Genomic DNA, 15,554 nt, shown 5'->3' with positions numbered 1-15,554 from the left:
AACCAACCTATTCAGAAGTGATAGGTGTAGTTAAAACCAACCTATTCAGAAGTGATAGGTGTAGTTAAAACCAACCTATTCAGAAGTGATAGGTGTAGTTAAAACCAACCTATTCAGAAGTGATAGGTGTAGTTAAAACCAACCTATTCAGAAGTGATAGGTGTAGTTAAAACCAACCTATTCAGAAGTGATAGGTGTATAGGCAGACAAATATTCTTAATTATTTTTTTTTAAATACCTTCAAATGAATTAACCCCATTGACCCCAATTTCCACATTGTTGATCATTTTAAAACTGTATAAATTAAATAAATACATTGAAAGGCGAGTGTCAATATATCCTGTACGTGTCTATATAGGGAACCATGTTATGCTTGTATTCGTTGAATTTTCTTATATTCGTCAAGGTGTGAGTTGATAAGACGATGCTGAAAATTCGTCTTTTAAATGAAAATAAATTAAATTGCGTTTTATCTATTCTCATTTGAAGAAGCATAAAAAATACTGTACACGATTTGGCTAGCCTATGTATTTGCTAAACATGGCGTATCGAGATTTGTTGCTGGATTTTTTTTTTATTAGAGACCTAATTAATTAACGAGTAAAATTTCTCATATTTTCTCATCGAGTGTTGTAATTATCTATTTTTTGTTTCTTCGGACGACAGATTACTCATGCTATCAATTAACGACTGAAAGTAAGTTCAGCCTGTGTACTTCCTTGATGTATCTAATTATCTAATCACTTCTACTAGAAGAGCTGATGTAGAAGTTATTTTACTGTATGAATTAAGGATGAACGCCCAGAAATGTTAGTTTATATCACAGATGAACGCCCAGAAATGTTAGTTTATATCACAGATGAACGCCCAGAAATGATAGTTTATATCACAGATGAACGCCCAGAAATGTTAGTTTATATCACAGATGAACGCCCAGAAATGATAGTTTATATCACAGATGAATGAAAATAAAACTTGATGCTTGTGAAAGGCCATTAATCTCAAAGTTCCGCCAAAATCGAAAAGGAGGTGTTTCAAAACGAACTGAAACGAAACGATACTGGTCTTAAGATAAAAAACAAAACACATTTTGTAACATTTTGATAACGATCAATACCGCCGTTCATCTGTGATATAAACTAAACAGTTCTGGGCGTTTATCTGTGATATAAACTAAACAGTTCTGGGCGTTCATCTGTTGTGATATAAACTAACAGTTCTGGACGTTCATCTGTTGTGATATAAACTAACATTTCTGGGTGTTCACCTGTTGTGATATAAACTAAACAGTTCTGGGCGTTTATCTGTTGTGATATAAACTAACATTTCTGGGTGTTCGCCTGTTGTGATATAAACTAAACAATTCTGGGCGTTCATCTGTGATATAAACTAGCATTTCTGGGTGTTCACCTGTTGTGATATAAACTATCATTTCTGGGCATTTTGCTTCTCTGAGAAAAAAATAATTTGTAGCTATGGACGTAAAGCACATAAATTTACGTAAAATACGAAGTCTGTAACTTTTCGCTTATATGAGTGTCACACGTGTGTTTACTGCTGTTCTGTGTTGTTAGAAATCCCTTTATTATTTATTTGGCAAAATAACGGTTTCTAATATGTTTCAGTCTATATATAAGCGTGTGTATTATTGGAATAAATTTAAGCATCTTATATACAGAGCTTAAATAATTTAAACTAAGAACAAAACGTAATATGTTTCAATGTATATTTATTCCAATAATACACACGTTTAGGCATCTTATATATAAAGCTTAAACAATTTGTTTTTGTTCTTAGTTTCTAATACGTTTCAGTGTATATGTATTCCAATAATAAACACGTTTAAGCACATTATATACATTATGTACATTTTACCGACCTACTCTTGTTCTAAAACACTTCAACAGATGAATAAAGGTACTTATACTGAGCGTTAAGTACAAATACTCAGAGTTATCGCTAAGCTTGTTCCTATGTAAGTTTTATGTTTACAACGTTCGCCACTTCCGAATATCTCGAGTGTTCAAGTGAATACTTGATTGTTCCTATGCCCAGCACGTTGGATTCCAGGGCTATCACAAGGTTTAAGGGGCACATGGATCTTAGTGGTTGGAAAAAAGAGGTTGAGGATCACGGGGTCCAAAGCTAGAGACGTAATACTGCTGGACTGATTTCAGGCCTGTCGTGTATCTTATAAGTCTGTCGTGTATCTTACATGCCTGTTGTGTATCTTACAGGCCTGTCGTGTATCTTACAGGGCTGTCGTGTATCTTACAAGTCTATTGTGTATCTTACAGGCCTGTCGTATATCTTACAGGCCTGTCGTGTATCTTACAGGTCAGTCGTATATCTTACAAGCTTGTCGTATATGTTACAGGCCTGTCGTGTATCTTACAGGTCAGTCGTATATCTTACAAGCTTGTCGTATATGTTACAGGCCTGTCGTGTATCTTACAAGTCTATTGTGTATCTTACAGGTCTTTCGTGTATCTTACAGGCCTGTCGTATATCTTACAGGTCTGTCGTGTATCTTCATAGGACCTGTCGTATATCTTCCAGACCTTTCGTGTACCTTACAGGCCTGTCGTGAACTAGAATATTTATACGTGAAACATGCTTTTGTATTTCTTTCACATGAGTTTTGTTTCACCATCGTTCTCTGTATATTAAACCGAGTTTCTTAATATGTTACTAGACTTAAAAATATCAGTTAACTTGAATATTACACTCTAATCTAGTTTGTCGAGTTTTATCAGTTTATTTCGGGCGTTTCTTTTTCATTTAAAAATTTTTTTTTCAATACGTTTAAGTTGCTGAAGTAAGAACTGAGGAAAATAGTTTTGTATTACAGTATGGTGTTAGGCACTTAACTGACTATTTGTACAGTGCTCACTCGGGACATGAAAAAAAAAAAGAAAAAAAAACGAAACAAAAAAAAACAAACTGCATATCCCATCACGTTTCAAGCAGATTCGTGTAGGGGTAGATATTTGTACAGCCTGTCAGACGAGATCAGCCATGACACTAACCAAAACCAGAACAGTCCGATAAGCCTAACGATGCTCAAGCAGATTTCTGTTGGCAACGTTCACTTAAAGCAGTAAAATTGTTGCCGTTCCAGTCGATAGTGTTTATAAAAATAAGTCCATCTGAAGAATTTAGAATATCTTTAATAGTCCACTATATATCAAAACTAATTTCCATAGCCGCATTGGAGTATTGACTGAATCTAATGTTTTATTTTTAAGTTAAGCACAAAGCTACACGAGGGCTATCTGCGCTAGACGTCCCTAATTTAGCAGTGTAAGACTAGAGGGAAGGCAGCTAGTCATCACCAACTCTTTCACTAACGAATACGGCTGAAACGGCGATCATGTTTGGTGGGACGAGGATTCGAACCCGCGACCCTCAGATTGCGAGTCGAGCGGCCTAACCGCCTGGCCATATTAAAATATTTGGTATTTCTGGTAGTTGTTTGTGTGTTGTAAAACACAAAGCTACACAGTGCTCTGCCCACCTCGGGTAATAAATCCCGCTTTTTTAGCGTTTTCTGGTTTTTGTAATTTTTTAATCTTAACGTCACTTTGGAGATACATGAGCTAAATGGTTAAGCCAAAGATCCACAAGTTCAGGCATAATCATTCGTAATTTCTAACAGTTGACCAGAAGGAGGGTCAACCAATCAGCAGCCATCACCTCACACACGACTACTCTTAACTGAAGAGAGATACTGACAGTCAATTATTGACCCCCAGCAACTGAAAGTGAATTTTATGAACCCAGTGACTGACGGTCAATTATTGACCCCAGCAACTGACAGTCAATTTTGTGACCCTCAGTAACTAACAGTCAATTATATGACCCCCACAGCCGAAAGTGAAAAGCGAGCTTAAGCGATGCATAGCATCTATATTCTTGGACCTTCCAATACGCAGCTAAGCACGTTAACCCTGGGCCATGCCCGGTCTTACAGCATAAAATACAAGTGTTTGATTCCATATTGTCTAAAATTACCAGTTTTATCAATATCTAAATCAAATACCCTAAGTATCTAAATCAATCACCCTCACGGGTGACTAATAATCTAATTATATGGTTACGAAATTTCTGTTTGATTTTTTTTTTAAATAAATCTCCCGATGACTCAGCGGCAAGCATGGAGACCTTATAGCGCTAAAATTCGATGTTCAATCCCATCAGTAAGGAAACAAGTGCTTAACGTAGCCCAATGAAACACGGAACAGAGAGACGTCTTGCAAACTGTATGCAGAAACGGAATAACATTAGAGAAAACGTTGTTGTTAAACAAGATAACTTCGTACATAAATCACTTACAAAAAACGTTTCAAATACAAGCAACGCTTTTAAGGCTAAACCAGTTAAAAATGCCGGGTATTAATATTGTCAGTATCATTTGGAATGTTTAATGTTTCATAAACTTTAACGGAAACGAGACATACGCTCTCAGAGATTTGCACAATATCCGATGAACTTTATTGAAAAGTGTTTAATGTTTCATAAACTTTAACGGAAACGAGACATACGCTCTCAGAGATTTGCACAATATCCAATGAACTTTATTGAAAAGTGTTTTTAGATTTGGTTCGGCAACACCAATCGCTCTGAGTACAGGATGATACATTTATTGTTTTTATTTGATATACTAAGACACGTATGTTTTGTACATATAGTAAGAGAAAATGACGTGTGTGTGTTATATATATATATATATATATATGCAGGTTTTACAGACCTTTTTGTTACACATACATTTATGTATTATCGCTCCAGAATGCCGAGCATTTTTAACTTACTTTCGTTAAAAGCATTCCAGTGTTTAACGATAAAAAATGACAACACAGAAATGCCGCTAGTGAAACGTTTCAAACTTCCTTGCCACCAAATATAGTTAATCTTTTTCTTTTTTTATTATTATTATTGTTGTTGTTATTTCTCATGACCTCAGCGCTTTGATAATCTAGAATGTCAGATATATATTGCTTTTGGCAAGCGTAATAAACATTTTAAAAAGTTGATTTCAATTTTCTCCTGTATGAATGTTTTTTTCACCATGGCTCTTTCTTTGGAAAGAAATAAAATAAATAATAATAAGAAACGAGAAAAGGCGAAGAGGACTAACCTTATATATGGGTAAATGCTAAGCTCTAGGCTAATCAAGAGCGTTTTCGAGTGGAGCTGTTGACTTTATGTAAACTAACAATATCATTGAAACCACATATGATTTGGCGTAAGGCCAATTGCAAGCGATATAATCCGGTTTTACCGGATATCTAACAAGCTTTGAATCTTTTCCTCGGGAAAGACTCAGAAAAACAACATTATCCACATCTTGAGGCAGAGTGCATAACTGTTTAATAAGGTTTTCAAAGTTTTTGTAATGGCAAATTATTTGAAACAATTAGGAAGAACAACTAAGCTCGGTTTTTTTACTTCAACGTTCTATTTATTTATTTTTCGGTATATTATTTGTTTGTTCGATATCTAAAATATTTTTGAAAAACAAAACAAGGGTTATCTGCACATAGCCGTCCCTAATTTTGAAATATGGGAAGGCACCCACTGCCAACTGTTGGATTACTCTTATCTGACCGAATAATGAAGATTGACTGTCACTCTTATACTCACCCCCCTGTCAAAAAACAAAAATGTGGAATTCAGTTTTGCGACAAGGGATCACGAACTATGAACCCTAGGAATCACAGTTCGAGGCTCGTTACCGCTAGGCCACATTCGACTCTGTTTTTGAAGACCTCTTGCTACCATTCTCATTTAGAGAATCCATATTTATCTGAGCTTGGAAATGGGCATTGCGTGCGGACGTTGTGGAAGTCCCTTCAGCCAGGTATGTCTCACTCTTCTAGTAGACTGTTGCCCACAATCCCTCGCTCGATAATACGGGCAGGCAATATTGGGATTTAACACGCTTCCTCTGGTACAAGTACAAACTACCAGTTTACAGTGTAGAGGTCTAGAGCTCCCAAGTAGAAGCTGGAGAAACAGACTAGAATATAAAGAAGTGATTTGATTGGTTTGTTTGTAGTTAAGCACAAAGCTACAAAATGGGCTATCTGTGCTCTGCCCACCACGTGTATCGAAACCCGGTTTCTACCGTTGTAAGTCCGCAGGGGAGGGGGCTTTGATTAGTGGCTTATATTATTTAAACAAATTCCGTTATATTACGTTCGTTGTTGTCCGTGAGAAACAAAATAACATTGTAATAAACATTACAATCGTTTCGTGCAACAATCCTTTTTCTCATTTCAGTTTCATTGTTCAACGAATACACTGTTTTAGTAACTACGGGGTATTGTTTATAATGGTATATAACGTATTATGCAGGAAAAGATTAATCTATAGGTCGGTAGTTTGTAAGGAACAAATCTTGCCCTAATAAGTGAGGTTTCGATAGGAAGAAAACAGTCTAACAAAATCTATCAGTAGACTAAACTAATAATGGAAAATAAGTAATCACTTGGCTTGCTAAATTCTTTATTGTATTTTTTCTCTGTTTAAGCAAATACGTGTATAGAATAAACAATGACCAAAAACGTGAACTTAAACTGGCAAATCCACCTTAAAATCCGAGGTATTACAAACATGTATGCATACACACACACATACACATATATACTCCGAGGTATTACAAACATGTATGCTTATACACACACACACATATATATATACTCCGAGGTATTACAAACATGTATGCATACACACACACATATATATATACTCCGAGGTATTACAAACATGTATGCATACACACATACACATATATATACTCCGAGGTATTACAAACATGTATGCATACACACACACACACATATATATACTCCGAGGTATTACAAACATGTTTGCATACACACATATATATACGAACTTCTGACTTGCCTTGTTGTCTTTTAAGTCACATATATATATACGAACTTCTGACTTGCCTTGATGTCTTTTAAGTCACATATATATATACGAACTTCTGACTTGCCTTGATGTCTTTTAAGTCAAAACCCTTATTTTATGTTCATTCTTAATTATGTTGAAATTGTGAATAAAAAATATGTAGTTTCTCTGATAAGAAATGATGTATTTTCAAACTGACCAGAACTGACCAGACTAGAATGAGCATAAATATATGTCTCCCGATAGTATAGCGGGAAGTCTACGGACTTACAACTTGATTCCTCTGGGTGGACACAACAGATAGCCTAATGTGGGTTTCCTCTAAAGCAAAACAAACAAACTATAATATGTGGGTATAAACCTTAACGGGGATAACTCCTAAAGCCTGAGATATCTTGAGTATTTTATTATTGACCGCCTTTTCATAAGAAGGTCACACAGAAAGTATTTCCCTGTAATTTCGACATGTGAGTTGAGTTTATATTTTTACCAAAGATGGAGTTGGCAATAGGCTTATTTTTGTAACAGCTCCTCTTTGTTAATACTTAAACATTCCTCTTGCTACGATGAACAAAAAAATGTTAGGCCGAGACTTAGGTAGAGGATCATTTGGTAACTGGAGAGAAACTTTTTCGCTAATAATGGGCCACAAGAGGCCGGAAGCAGGGAAATAAATATGAGCTTCAAAGTGTGTAAGATTCTCCGAGAAACGACATAAACTGCTTTCGTCACCTACCATCTGCAGTTAGTTCATCTCATTTCGTTCTCTGTCGGCTGCCTATGAGATTTACTACAGTCGTTCACTGTAAAGAACGTCTAACGATTACTTTCGGATGCAAGCTTTCTTCTTTTAGCAGCCAAACAATGCGTAATGATAGGCTCTCATTTTCTTCCAGGGAAGAAATGTTGGAGAGTTTTTTTTTGTCTTATTAAAAACAAAACAGCTAACATTTGCGTCCCTCTCAAGAGGGATACAGAGAGAGAGGGGTGTATAGCAGTCTTTTTTCTTACACTAAAATCACACGAGAGGAGAAATTCATTTGTTTAATTAAACGTCCTCTCTTTCAAACCCTCTCTAATCATGAATTTTTCTCTTTCTTTCTCTCTGTACGTCTGAAGTTTTCTCTCTTTCCAAGTCGGTATTACTGAACTGGCTTTTCTTTCCAACTCTCTGAGCAACTCAACTGTTCTCTCCCTCCAACTCTCTGGACAACTCAACTGTCATCTTCCTCCAACTCTCTGGACAACTCAACTGTTTTCTCCGTACAACTCTCCGGACAACTGAACTGTCCTCTCCTTCCAACTTTCTGGACAACTCAACTTTCATCTCCCTCCAACTCTCTGGATAACTCAAGTGTCCTCTCCTTCCAACTCTCTGGACAACTCAACTGTCCTCTCCTTCCAACTCTCTGGACAACTCAACTGTCATCTCCCTCCAACTCTCTGGACTGCTCAACTCTCCCGTCTTTCCAACTATCTGGACTACTGAAATGTTCTCTCCGACTCTCTGTACTATTGAATTATCCACCCCTCTCTCTCCAATACTGTGTATAATTAAACTCTCCACTGTACTAAGGAGCCCAGTGACTCAGCGGTACGTCAGCAGCCTTATGATGCTAAAAAACCGGGCTTGGATATCCGTGGTGGAAAGAGCACGTGCGTAACTACAACAAACCAAAACCAAACTTTGTATTACTGAACTGTCCGGTCTTGTCAGTTCTTTTTACTCCTAAAGTCTCCACTCTCTGTGTTACTGAACGTCTTCTCTCTCTTCGACTCTCCACACTTGCTATTGACTCTCTCACCCCACCTACATAGGTTGTTCTCGTCACAATGAATTATGATACGTTTTTATTCTCACCAACGAACATATAGTTGATGAAAGAGAAAGGCTTGAACGTTCCTTTGGAAACTACATACAGTTAAAGAAAAGAAACAACTAATTATATTTTATGTTCCCAAAGCTTTTGTTGTAATTTTATGTATCAACAATACGATATTTGACTTCATACTTCATTGTAAAAACACGGAATGCTGAAATGAGATGTGAAGCAATATTAAAGTTTTCTTCATGCACATCAAACATGGGAATGTTTTCAACATTAGACCATTTAAAGTGATTCACAGTCCATTCCGTCAAACTAAAATTAGTTCCGAAAGACTAAAACTATTCAGGTAACATCTAGGCTCTCGCCTATACATGACTACAGAAAAAAAAAACTGTAAAAATCAATCTCTGTCTCGTTTGTATACATAGCTTATCTTTCAACGTACTTTTAATTTCATAAGGATTAAACATGTGGTATTATACGTGTTGAAATTAGCAGCTCGTTACTATGGAAGCAGCAGACGTTATCGTGACGTCATCTGGTTGTAAAATGTCTCTGGCGGCGCGACCATGGCTGATAGTCCCTGTTCTTGTCAAGTCAGCTTGACAAATGAAAGCCAGTTGGGCGACATCAAGCCCTTGCCCAGTGGTCGTTTAAAGTCGAACAAGTCATAAAGAGATGTCTTTATGAACCACGTTCAGAAAAAAAAATAGTCTGTCGAACGTGTTTCACATATATATTTTTTGTAAAAATATTTTCTCCGCTATTGAAAGCCCATATATTTTGTTTATATGCTTGTTAAAAATCTGGTTGTGCCTAATCAAGTTAAATCAATTCAGACTTCATATGATGATACTTCGAACTTTTTTGTATTTAGAAAACATTATCAACCTATTTTGTTGTTTGTACACGAAATAAAATACGTGGATATTAAGATATCATCAGTTTAATTTACCTTTAATAGTAATAATTCGTTTGGTGATACTTAACAGTTTATACACGTATTTGTAATTCAGTTATTCCCATGAAACGTAATTTCCATTTCGATCGCTTATAAATAATAGTTGCGATCAAGGAAGCCAAACTTAAAAGTTAAAACTTGGTATTTGTTTGATGTAAGCTTACACGAATAAAAGAAAGCGTGATATTAGCTTAACGTCTTCCCGTTATCCGTTGTTTTCTTTGTTGTGTCCGTATTTCCGGTATCTATAGAGTACGGTAGTAGCAAGTTTGAGTGTGTTATTTCAGTGTGGTTGATGAATAACACCTTGTTTCTAATCACAATTCTTCCATTACGAATGGCTGAAATCGAGTTGAAATAACGTAGGATACAAAAATCAATCTGTAGTTAGCCTTACTTGACACTTAAATAGCTGGATATCCTCCATGTATCCTGAACTGAATGGAATCGAGTTGAAATAACGTAGGATACAAAAATCAATCTGTAGTTAGCCTTACTTGACACTTAAATAGCTGGATATCCTCCATGTATCCTGAACTGAATGGAAGCTTTACGACCCGCTATTACCGTTTCCGAGGCTCTAACCGTTCACGTGAATTACACTTGTGTAAGTATCATCGTTTAGGTAATGACATGGAGCTTAGAAGCACTCTTTCCTGCAATGAAACCATGTAGAAATCAAATATTTCGGTAGTTGTAATGGTATAGGAGAAGTAATCAATGCCATGGACAACTGCCAGTCTAAACTCGTAACACGCTATGTATATCAATATTCAAATTTAAACGTGTACAGACAACGAAAACCAATTTGTAATAATACAACATGATAGAAAGTTCGATTAGGCTTGTATTTTCATTTTCTGCCCTTTTGCTAACTCGTCCCTCTGGAGTAAAGAATGCGCATATGTTTTATGTTCTGTAAAGATATATGTGATATCTTTTTTAATAATGTGTTTTATGTTCTGTAATAATATATGTTTTATGTTCTGTAATAATACATGTGATATCTTCCTTAAAATATATGTGTTATCTTCATTAATAATATATGTGACATCTTCCTTAATAATATATGTGTAATCTTTCTTAATAATATATTTGGTATCTTCCTTAATATCATATGTGTTATCTTTCTTAATAATATATGTGATATCTTTCTTAATATCATATGTGTTATCTTCCTTAATAATATATGTGATATCTTTCTTAATATCATATGTGTTATCTTCCTTAATAACATATGTGATATCTTCCTTAATAGCATATGTGTTATCTTCCTTAAAAATATACGTGTTATCTTCCTTAATAATATATGTGACATCTTCCTTAATAATATATGTGTTATCTTTCTTAATATCATATGTGGTATCTTCCTTAATATCATATATGTTATCTTCCTTAACAAACTTTCCAGAGAACTACACCATTAAGGAAGATAAGACACATATTAGTGCACCCCAGTGGCACAGCGGTATGTTTGCGGACTTACAATGCTAGAATCCGGGTTTCGATACTCATGGTGGGAAGAGCACAGATAGCCCATTGTGTTGCTTTGTGCTTAACTTCAACAAACAAACACATATTAGTAGAGGGAGAAGAGACATATATTATTACAGAAAGATAAGACTATGTTATCAGACAAGATAGGACATACATTAGTAGAGGGAGAAGAGACATATATTATTACAGAAAGATAAGACTATGTTATCAGGGAAGATAGGACATACATTAATAGAGGGAGAAGAGACATATATTAATAGAAGTAACACAAAACATGAAAGCTAAAAAATAGATAAAATAATCAGTGTTATAAATTAAAGTAAACAAATGATATAGTGTTATTAATCCTTACACCAAAACATGATTTATAAATGACTTGAATATAAACTATAATAATTTCTATTAACTTTCTTTAATCTAGTTCATACCATATAAACAGCGCTTAGACCACTACTATATCTGTCGTATACCAGCTTGCTTGATGAGCCTTGATATTGGAAGAAAGGCCTCGTCGGCACTATATAGAGTAGAGATATTGTGGCTGACATATTATAACACATCCCTCATTAGTTTTGATATTAATAGAGTTACTAAATTTCAAATAACCTTGAGTAATTACAAGTAGTTACTCCAAATGCCACATCATTTGATCCGAAAGATGAAGACTACTGAAATTGGAAATATTTTCCTTTTATTCCCATTAACAACCACTTTATAGAGCATTTTATACGCGAAACGTTACGTACGTTTCCTCCCCCAGTTAACAAAACTACCGAAGCTGTGTTATATCGGTGACAAAGTTAAAAATATTTATGTGTTAATAGCTTAACAGACTTTTTTTTTTTTAATCAGTGAAAATATGTACGAAATAATAAGTTTAAATCATTGTATATTGGTTTACCAAGTCTTATTTTTGGTAGAGAGTTAAAAATGAAATTAATAGGTTTAAAGAAATATAACGTGCATGAATGTATAGGTTTTAAAACATTCGTGTATTGAAAACTGCAAATCTTCTTTCAGACACGAAATATTTTACTGAAGTAAATAGAAGCAGTTATATCACGAACGAGGAAGAACACGTGCCTAAAAAAAACTTATATTTTCCAGTAAAGTTTACTTAACGTTGTGCACAGTGTGAGCTAGAATGAAATCAGTGGTTTAAAACTCTTTTTTTTTTACTGTTTATTTCTAGAAGTTTCTAAAATATTCATGAATGGAATAAAGTTCTAGTGTTTAGTTAACAGATCCGAAAAGTTCTGTGGAATATTTATTCTTTGCCTGATATTGAGATTTTATATTTATTTTGGTTTATAAACTCTGTTTTGGAAACGTTCACTGAACCAGATTAAGAAGAAAAAAAAAAGACTATGTTATCTAAATTCGATCAAATGGTTTATTTTTATAGAGCACAACAAACTTATTGGAATGAAACTGCTGTATGATAATCAATAATAACAATGTTATCTGAAGGATTTTTCTTTGTAGGTTCCAGCAATGTACATGTATGATAATCAACCTTAACAATGTTATCTGAAGGATATATCTTTGTAGGTTCCAACAATGTACATGTATGATAATCAACCTTAACAATGTTATCTGAAGGATTTTTCTCTGTAGGTTCCAACAATGTACATGTATGATAATCAACCTTAACAATGTTATCTGAAGGATTTTTCTCTGTAGGTTCTAACAGTGTGCATGTATGATAATCAACCATAACAATGTTGTCAGAAGGATTTTTCTCTGTAGATTCGAACACTGTATATGTATGGTACCTTAACAATGTTATCTGAAGGATTTTTCTCTGTAGGTTCCAACAGTGTGCGTGTATGATAATCAACCATAACAATGTTGTCTGAAGGATTTTTCTCTGTAGGTTCCAACAGTGTGCATATATGATAATCAACCTTAACAATGTTATCTGAAGGATTTTTCTCTGTAGGTTCCAACAGTGTGCATGTATGATAATCAGCCATAACAATGTTGTCTGAAGGATTTTTCTCTATAGATTCGAACACTGTACATGTATGGTACTTTAACAATGTTATCTGAAGGATTTTTCTCTGTAGGTTCCAACAGTGTGCATGTATGATAAACAACCATAACAATGTTGTCAGAAGGATTTTCCTCTGTAAGTCCAACAATGTGCATGTATGATAGACAATAGTGCCCATCGCCAACTTTTCGGGTATTCTAAGCGAATAATACTACTTGATTTCACCCACGGCCCCAAAGTGCAATTTCACGGCAACGGGACATGAACCATGAACCCTCGAATTCACGGTACGGCACTTTAACCACTATATGACGCCTAGAATAGGAGTATATGCTTAAAATCACGCTAGTCTGTAGATTTTTAAAACAATTCATAAACAAATCCAAATACAAAAATTTGTTTTAAAGATATTTGTAAATAAAAACATTATATGGTCATTGCTTCAATCATTAGTAGTCCTGTTTGGCCGATACGTTAGACTAGTTAAATGTTTTTTTTCCTCACAGTGATTTGACCCATTTTTATATTGTCGATTGATTTGGTTTATATAACTTAACAATATTTTCAACCATTAACAGATAAATAAAAACATAGTTACTAGATTAACATCCAATCTTCAGTTGGTTATCTTTACTGTTAGCAATGTTTTCGTCATTAACCGATAAATAAAAACTTAGTGACTAATAACATCCAGGCTTCAGTTGGTTACCCTTACTGTTAGCAATGTTTTCGTCATTAACCGATAAATAAAAACTTAGTGACTAAATAACATCCAGGCTTCAGTTGGTTACCCGTATTTTAAAAATATTTTCAGCCATTAACAGATGAATAAGAGCTGAGTGACTAGATTGAAATCCAGTCTTCGTGTGGTTACTCATACTATCAATAACGTTTTCAGCCATTAACAGATGAACAAAAACTTGGTGAATTGATTAAAACCCAGTCTTCAGTTGATTACTCTGACTGTTAACCATATTTTCGACCTAAGCCTTAATAACTGTATTTATCGTGATATCTGTTGGAGTTTGCTTTTTATCAGTGCATATATTAAGCAATTCTAATCAAAATTACACAGGTTCGAGACTAAAAAGTAACCAATAAATTAATGAGGCCAGTTTCGTTCAACAAACTATTTAATGGTTTACAATAATTTGTCCTTTAAAAACATTAATCATTGGGCCACGGCTACACCATTTGAGTTAATTAACTTTCGAATGTAATGCTTATAAAATAAGCCTAAAATATGAGAATTGAGTCCTAAAGCATCTATCTCAACAAGAACGTTTGAACAGGTGCATGCAACTCTTGCTAATGCCGGAAAAAGAGGTACATTGCATTAGCTTGTCGTTGTTGTGTAAGCTCTGTTCGACGTCAGGTCAAGAGGAGTTCTCCACCCTTCAGACCAGATCTATTTATCTGACTAAAGAACCTCCCCTTGACAGAACACACCCTCCTACAAATTCCAGTAATCACTTGGCGACCAACGTGGGGGTTCATCTGAAACGTGTTGACCACAACTACTTTACAGAAAAGAAAAATAAAAAGTCGCTGTGTAACGTTCTTCAAAGATAATCACTTATCGAAGAAGTACAACATGAGCAGCTAAATCACAAAGGAAGTTCTAGCAAAGGCTCCTGTTTCCTATCATATAATTGTTTTCTTGTGTATACTGAGGAGATGCGACACGAGTATCACATCCGTTTCTTACTTAGTAGTGGGATTTAACACTTTATATTACAAGTACTAAGATATAACTACCTTAGTTTTATGGTACGAATAAGAAATGAGATCTATATATATTCAAAAGAAAAGAACAACGTAACCACAGTATAAAGTTTATTGTTGATTTCTCGAGTTTTTACGTACTATAATTTTACATAACTAATTCTACCAGAAATTTAAGAAAATGCCTGTCTATCCTATCCAATCTTAAAATACAAGAGATGGACGTTGTAGAATCTTTAGATTTCTAGTAGATCTCATGGTAGACGCTGTATGCTTGTTTTGTGTTGTTCTTTATACGCACTTATGCCTGTTGGTGACGCAGGAAGATGTATTCCTCTTTCCTGGGGGAGGTGGGTAGCTTCCATGATGGTGATTCCACGTCGGTTGAGGATTTCAGAAACAGCCCCCCCCCTCATCTAATGAACCTTCTTTTTATATCAAATAGTCTTTAGTTACGGTAAGATGGTTCGTAGAATATCAGTGCATAGCACTCTATGATATGAAAGAAAATTATGATATGATATGAAACTCTATGATATGAACGAAAATTACATATTCCAAGTAGCCTGTGAATAGGTTCTAATTTCCTTCAACTGTGGAGGCGTAATAATGTAACTGTCAATGC

At 34.9% G+C, this 15,554-nt stretch overlaps 1 protein-coding gene across 1 annotated transcript in view; it reads left to right on the top strand.

Moving 5' to 3' along the window:
* The window catches only part of LOC111088869 (roundabout homolog 2-like), a 59,125-nt gene extending 45,079 nt beyond the window's left edge, over positions 1–14,046 (top strand). Inside the window, exon 3 of the mRNA XM_022400032.1 lies at positions 14,019–14,046. Within this exon, the coding sequence (XP_022255740.1) occupies positions 14,019–14,036 (18 nt within the window). The 3' untranslated portion in view covers positions 14,037–14,046. The remainder of the gene's footprint in view (positions 1–14,018) is intronic.
* Positions 14,047–15,554: the final 1,508 nt, after the last annotated feature.

Source organism: Limulus polyphemus, unplaced genomic scaffold (assembly GCF_000517525.1).
Source record: "Limulus polyphemus unplaced genomic scaffold, Limulus_polyphemus-2.1.2 Scaffold4616, whole genome shotgun sequence".
In the NCBI taxonomy this organism is placed as follows: Eukaryota; Metazoa; Arthropoda; class Merostomata; order Xiphosura; family Limulidae; genus Limulus; species Limulus polyphemus.
Note: the sequence above shows the minus strand (reverse complement) of the source record. Positions and strands in the feature narration are given on the sequence as shown.